At 34.9% G+C, this 7,564-nt stretch overlaps 1 protein-coding gene across 1 annotated transcript; it reads right to left on the bottom strand.

Moving 5' to 3' along the window:
• Positions 1–1,232: 1,232 nt before the first annotated feature.
• Positions 1,233–6,764, bottom strand: Smp_156780 (ribosome biogenesis protein brix, putative; the record flags this gene model as incomplete). The annotated part of the gene is made up of 6 exons (XM_018788953.1): positions 1,233–1,367; positions 3,919–4,013; positions 5,567–5,610; positions 5,812–5,927; positions 6,375–6,694; positions 6,734–6,764. The coding sequence occupies 6 exons, from the start codon at positions 6,762–6,764 to the stop codon at positions 1,233–1,235; spliced, it is 741 nt and encodes a 246-aa protein (XP_018646514.1).
• Positions 6,765–7,564: the final 800 nt, after the last annotated feature.

Below are 7,564 nucleotides of genomic sequence, written 5' to 3'. Positions count from 1 at the left end.
TTACCAACAAAATGTCATGTCAGTTCAGGGAGTATATGAAAAGTTGACGGAGTGAAAAAAATATCGTTAACATTCTACCACACAGATTAAGACTTCAAGTGTTTTTAAACAGTCATTTAATTATGAAGGCCTAGTAAAATGAGCAAAATACGGATGATTATGGGTACGAGAAATTCTATGCAAAGGTAACTGGTTTAGTTCAGAAACTAGAATTAAACAAAATATCAATATTTTATTTGTATGAAACGATACAAGAAACATTTTGGAAGCAGTAAGTTGTGGTTCATACCTGAAACCACGAGAAATGTAAATACATACTAACACCATGACAACTTTGCCAGTGAATGAATCACTATTTACTGATATGGTTTTTAAAAAGTTGCTCATTCCAGCAACTAAATAACCAACGTTAATTTAAAAGAAAAGTTATTTGGGTCGCTGAAAAAACAATTGGCGGATAACCTTTTACGCCCATTGATACACTTACATATTTTTTGTCTACTAACAAGCATCAGAATCCCAATATAGCAGTGGTGTTATAAACTAACAACAGATCCAGTACTGGTACATAACGATTAAAGGATTTGTCTTGTCATTCCACTCGTTCAGTATCGCTATACTGCAATCAAAATACCTAGACCGATTATCAAAATGGAATTTCTGCAACTAAAAACGGACGGCCACAAATTTATACAGACAGTATCACTACTCGATCATTGACTGGAGGATGATATTCTCTTTAACTAATAATCACTGAATGTGGTTTATTTGTAATGGAATGAATTCTAGTGTGAATCAACCTTTTAAGGTCTTTATAATAAAACTTGAAGTTACTCCTAGTTAGTGGGTAAGGAAGAAGAGAATAGGGAATAATTGTGTTCATTGTAGTTAAAAACTAACCAATGAGCGCACAAAATTATTAGCAACCCAAGAGTGAATGCCATGATTCACTTTAAGTATAGTTGGAATACAGCAGCTTTTGTATAAAATGTTCGCAATTATGTGTTTTAGTTAACTGGTAGTAAATAAAGGAGGATTTTTAACATCCGTTGAAAGTTGATTACCTACATAACTCTTTATCCCACTAGTTAGTTCGAGCTGTCAATCTGATAATTGAGTGCTAGATATGTATGTACACACTGAAATCGTGAGCCATTACTTTTACTTATTAAAATAATACGAAAATATAGAAAACATTAAACACAAGGCAAGATCGAAATATAATAACAAATTTATTCAAATATTTCATCTAATTCATCAACTGGGTAAATTTCTTTTAATTCTTTTTTACGCTTCCGTGTTTCCGTTTTATTATGTGTACGTTCTATGTATTTGCCATGTTTATTAGACAACAGAGTACTTCGAATCTGAAAAAATGGGGAGAACAAAATTGCGTTTTGCAAATTTATACTACTGAATAACCAACAAAAGTAGTACAAAAGTGTGTAATAAAAGAATTTAGGTAAAAAAGCGTTTATACATAAACTCAAGAAAATGATCTGCTATTCGAAAAAAGGTTATAAGGTTATGAAAACCCAAATTATTATCACTATCATTGGTTTTTAATAATTACATCAATCAGGGGACTATTAACATCAAAAAAATCCCATAGAAATGAATGTATGGAGATATTTGGGTATCAAACAGACCCTATTTAGTGAAGTTAAATTGTTAAGTCAAACTTATGATTTTTTAGAAATATAAAAAAAGATCCGTACTACCAGTCAATTCACAGACAGTGACTCAATTAGTTGTCAGTGTATAGATATTTCTAAGCATAATCACATTATCGGATAATTGCAAGTCACATATTAAGCATTACAAGATTTTCATTAAAGACGTTCAAAATACTTTACATTTTGATAGAGCATTTGTCTGATAGGACCACTTTATCATTTGTCTACCTTAAGTAGACTCGAGATATAATCAACGATTTGATTTCAGAAACGTTTGAAATAAACAACGTCACCTCCTTTTTAACACCGAAAAATTTGGACAGAAAAGGCAGTGGCAGAAATCCTTAATAGAGTCGAGTTGAGGTTGAAAGTGGATATGTCAAGCATTTTTCGACTTGATTGAGGTTTTTTATCTATGGATTAGTGCGACGATGTTGAAGGGGTCTAGGTCAGCATGTAAAACCTTGAAGGTAATTGCATAAAGGGTCGTAATATCTTTTGCACGTTAACGGTAATGATACAGCTAAACAGATATAGGGGGACTTAACAACTAGCCATTAATAATGTAGTGAGTCTTTCTTTATATTTAGTGAAATACTTACATATACGTGCATTTCGTCGATTCAGTGCAACTGTAGACGATTTAATTATTAGATGTCAATGAAGAAATGGTACTTTATTTATTTAGCTCGTTTATCAGGTACAGATTCATTTAATTGGTTTTGCGTCACACTCTAGATGTGAGGGCTAGAGATACTACTAGGCTAGACAAACTGAAGTAGGTGTAATGCCGAAAGTCAAAAGTATTAACGACTGGACCACTTCTCCACCAAATGAGTTTGAATCGCCAAACGCTACTCTCCTTCGCTTTACTACTCATATGAAAGTGGATGGATATCTAAATAAGTGAGTTTATTTTCAAAGTTTATCTGTTTAAATTGACACGACTTACTTTAGTAGTGACATATTAATGGGGAAGAATGGAGTGGAAATAATAATCGTAACAGTAGTGAGAAACTAAACCGAATTGTTATCAGCATAGCAAAAGGAATAGGTTGAAAGAGAATAAAACTAAGAGATAAAAAGTAGGGGATAATAAAATAAATGCCTCTGGAGGATTACATGTGTATTTTGGGAACACCGAGTGAAGAACGTTGAGGTTACACGCAAGCTGCTGAGTACGGATGGCAAATCAATGGTGAGGTGGTAAATATTTATTGACTGAGATGGTTGGGATATACATTACGTATGTCTAGTTACTGACAATTTTGGTGCGGGATGATGGTTGGTGTAGGAGTAGGGTAGAGGAAGACTAGGAGCGGCCAAACGAGAAATGTATTATCAGTCTATAAAGCCACTAACTCTTGGACCGAGAAGTGTAGGTAAGTATAGACCACCTGGTTGAAGTCTGCGCCATTTTCGTAACCAGTGGTTGGAGATGCTGGTTGAAATAGCCTAAAATCATTCACAATGGTTTAAGTGCATTCGTTCTCTATCTCCTCTTAGATCTTAAGTTTATAAATTTTCTATTATTCCAGGAGTTCGTATTTTATTTGAAAACCATATATCCTATGCCTAATCTTTTTTAGTACCACTAGTATTGTTACTTTTTCCAGAATTCTGTAACTTAACTTGTGAATTTAACCTCGCTATGCTAAGGTGGTAAGGTAACTTAAACCGAAGCACATATGTGATAGATTTTACGTGGTGTTTGACTCACTGAAAATGTTCAGAAAAAGATACAGAATGGTCGCATTAGTATCAATGTGACCAATTACGAGCTATATTACTATATACTTTAATCAATGATTTCGATCACTTCATAGACTCAAGATAGGAACTTCACAACTTACTACACAGTTCAAGCTAATAGTTAATGACTTTACAGAGTGATGCTATGTTGCCCACTTCCCATCACATTTACGTGATAACATAGCGTAACGAAGTAGACATGGTTTATGCTACAACTACGACAGTACATGTGGGTCAATCCAATGTGGACTGTGATCGATTCATGTCAACTGAAAAGTTTACTACATATCAGAGAACTCACTGCGGATACGACTATAAGACAGAAAGATACACTGAGCTACATATATGAGTTAGTTTTATTTCACAAGACAGCCCGTAACTCATATAATTATTCTGATCATGAAGAGCAGTGAATAATTTATGACAGATGTGTTCAAAAAATGCAAAAAAGATCAAATCAAAAGAACAAAGAGTAATTTAAATAACTTACTAAATTAGGAGAAATGTATTTTGGATTAGAATACAGTACTGCACCACAAAAGCTTCCAGAAAATATACGTATTGGATTTAGTGAAAAGCGTGGACCTAAAAAACAATGATTAGCAATGAAATTTCGGCATATATAACTCCTTATCAATTTGTTACCCTAACGAAATAAGTCAATTGTACCATAGTCTAGGGTGCCAACCATGTATTGTTTTATAAATGACCGTAATGCCCCGAAAATTTAGCCTAAGTGGGATGAAATTTTACTTCAAGATTAGGTGGTTGGAAAGTGAATATGAAGTGCTTAACAAAAACTCGTATAAGAGAGTAATAGGAAATTAAGAATACGTAGGTAAGATTTTCTATAAAGTTGTCAGTTTTTATGAGGTCCTGGACTCGAAAAAATTAACATAAAACATACTGCAATGGACGTGAATTACTCTTCATGTATTCTGATTGAAGTAACTTGGGATTATGATGAAAACGTTGTCAATGGAAAATTCCAAATGTTAGTACTTTAAACAATGAGTTTCAGTTACTTTACCCAAAGGAAATTTTAGCCCAAAAACTAAGACAGAACGCAGGCTAATTACAGTAGTTGATGCTAGAATGAGAAATCCGTGGGTGAATGTTAACCTACATATTATACATCAGGACGCTGCTGAGAAATATTTCCTAGATAATTAGTATATTATTAGACCTACAATTAGCAACCCATATGCAGCTAATAGCTAAGGGAATTAGCAGTCTATACCAGGTATGATGAGCTGCAATTAGATATCCACACTTACGAGAAGTATTATTTTGACTGATACTCAGTATTATTGATTATTTTAGATTTACGTTCGACTGTAGTTTACAATTGTTTTTAAGCACAGAATTATGACGCTGATCGAGGTACTGAGTATGCAATTACTGATCTATAAGCTCGAGTCCTAGTACATCACCTATTTTTTTATACATGACTCACAGTTCAGTAAGCTAACCAGTTGTAAAAATTGAAGTGAAAATTTGAGTTTTACAGGCTTGGACTTACACCAATAAGACAAATGAGCCATAGAAAAACAGTAAATGACCATTCCCTTATTATTATTATAGTCGGAAAAGAATTGCATGCTTGGCAAGTAATATTGAAGTGGTTTACGAGAATTCTATATTACTGCCAACGTAACCCAGTGTATTATATGCATACAGTATCTAGAATTTTGCCGTAAACTTAGTACGGTAGTGACCAGTAAGTTACTTTCATTAAATAGTTTTAGGTAGTACTGGAGATACGATGGCCGACATTTGTGTAGTTAGCTTGATCCTGATGGTAATAAGCATTTTGAACGTGATTCGATTGTTACATGAGAGGACAAAACTCTAACCACTGAATGATTCTCATTCAAAAACGAAAAAATTTGAACACTTGGACTCTAAAATTTTAGATTCATATCGACCACGTACGTATGCAACCCGCATATGGTTATGGTCAGGTGAAGAAGTCGCTAGGCCCGGAAAATCTGGTACCTAAACCAGAGCTATAACTTTAAAATGATTACATTAAATGCATCACGAGCCATTTAACATTTACAGTCAAATGACTACTATGTTATTGTTTCTCGTTGTAAAAAAAGCTTCCGAAATAAGCATATGTAATGCATACTTACCAACTTCGACTAGTGCTCCACTTTCCTCAGCAATCTGATAAACTCTAAACCATATACGATCATTAAAGTTAACAAACGTAAATGTCTTGTCTATATATGGCTGAGAACGTGGATGATGATTTGGAGTGCCAAGAGTTTGTATAAACAATTCACGGATCAAGTTCATGTGAGGTTTATCGGATTCTTCGAAAGATGAATCGAAGGCCAGTATAGGGCGACTGCTTTTTAAACAGTTTCCTGTTAACTTTAATTCTGCTGTAGTACGTATATTTTCAACAAGAAATTTAACTGATGGACCATTGGGTACACAACTAAGCCACAAGTATAGGTCTTTTTTCTTGCGAGCCTCAAAGTAAATAACCTGGAAGTAGGATAGGAAAATATCTATAAGCACCTAAAACAAGATTATGGTTAAAAACAAGTTGATATACGAGTAAAAATACAATATGCTCAACTAGTTTACCAGTTATTATTTAGATCTGCAAAATGATGCTAGAACGTTACAACTGTAATCTTGGGAAATTCACAATCAAATGCCAATATCAGTTGGACTGGAATAAACATATCAATGGTAATTATCCGAAGCTTTAGAGAACTGATCAGATATTCGGCTATCGTTAACAGTAACAGGTGAACCTTATTTTCGATGTAGACTTCAGTTAGGTTTATCACACGAAAAATTCAGTCGAATATAAGTTTTACTAACAGACTACTCCTACGTATCAAGTGTTAATGCAAGGATATAATTGATAGGACTACGTTGAAGGAAACAACTAAAGGAAACCTGAAATCTAATTGGAACAGATACCTTGTTAGTGTTGCTCATTTCAGCGAGTTCGTTTAGTACCGTTATTCCTTTCTTGTGATCAAGTTTTGAATCTGTCTTTCCATGGGGCATCATGTGTAATAAATCCTTCAACAAGTGCCGGCCTATGTAGGAAACGCCTCTCGACGAGATAATGAGGACACGCTCTCTATTTGTCCATTGTGGTTTACGTGCAGGGGGCTGGTCGGATAATCTAATTGAAGGTAATAACTTGGCTAAAGAAATTATGGAAATGAAGAAGAATTTACGCTTTTTGGTTGACACCTTCGGCTTGGAGCCCTCATTTAGCTTTCTTTTGAGACCTACGTAATGCAAATAAGTCTTGATGTCCGGAAACTTACCATGAAATTTCTTTACAGACTTCTCGCCCATTTTATTCACCGTAACGTACGTAACTGAATATATTCCCAGTCATGAAGGTCGTTATCCAATATTCCGTTTTATCGTGACAAGCTAGTATGAACAAAGTTTTTCCTTGGTGCTCACCTCTTAACTTTTGATGACAACTCTAAAACTTGTTGTTGATCTTAGGGAAGTTTATATTGCTGCTCATCAGCTGTAATCGAAGACTGGTCATAGTGATAGGTTAGTTGTCTTTAACAGATTCTAGAAGAGCATAACACACTAACCCGTAACTCTTTTTAGGCATAAAGTTAACTTAATAAAAGGTCCTCCTTGTCAGCTATTACCTCAAGATAACATAGAGGACACTTTTAAAAGTTAACAGGTAGCCAGGATATAGACAATGAAAATCAAACAAGGCTACTGATAAAAATGCATAAATCTGCGACTGTAATGGGCCTCATACTAGAAAGTTACTATAATTTGAAGGGGTCTGTGGTTTTTGTCGAAAATGGCTTGCTGTTCCTTAGTTGTATATAAATGCTGGAACAGAGCTGAAAGTAGACTTAGATGCCGGTGAAAGGATCTCTGAATTGTAACTTCTCGGATAGTGAGGCTTTGGCAGCAAAGGAAGCCGAAGCCACCTCCAGTGGGGCACGAAGCCATTTATACGATGCTCGTATCTTCTGCACAAGTAATCCGAGCTCGCCTAGTAGGTGGTTTGAGCTAGGCTTGGAGATTGATGATGCAACGGATATTCTAGTTTTACAACTGGATACCAGTAGCACCTTCTATGTTCGATCGTTCCCAGTCAGATAGAAATCAGAAGT

This window comes from Schistosoma mansoni (genome assembly GCF_000237925.1).
Source record: "Schistosoma mansoni, WGS project CABG00000000 data, supercontig 0137, strain Puerto Rico, whole genome shotgun sequence".
NCBI lineage: Eukaryota > Metazoa > Platyhelminthes > Trematoda > Strigeidida > Schistosomatidae > Schistosoma > Schistosoma mansoni.
The sequence above is the reverse complement of the archived record's forward strand: the minus strand, read 5'-3'. Positions and strand labels throughout refer to the sequence as shown.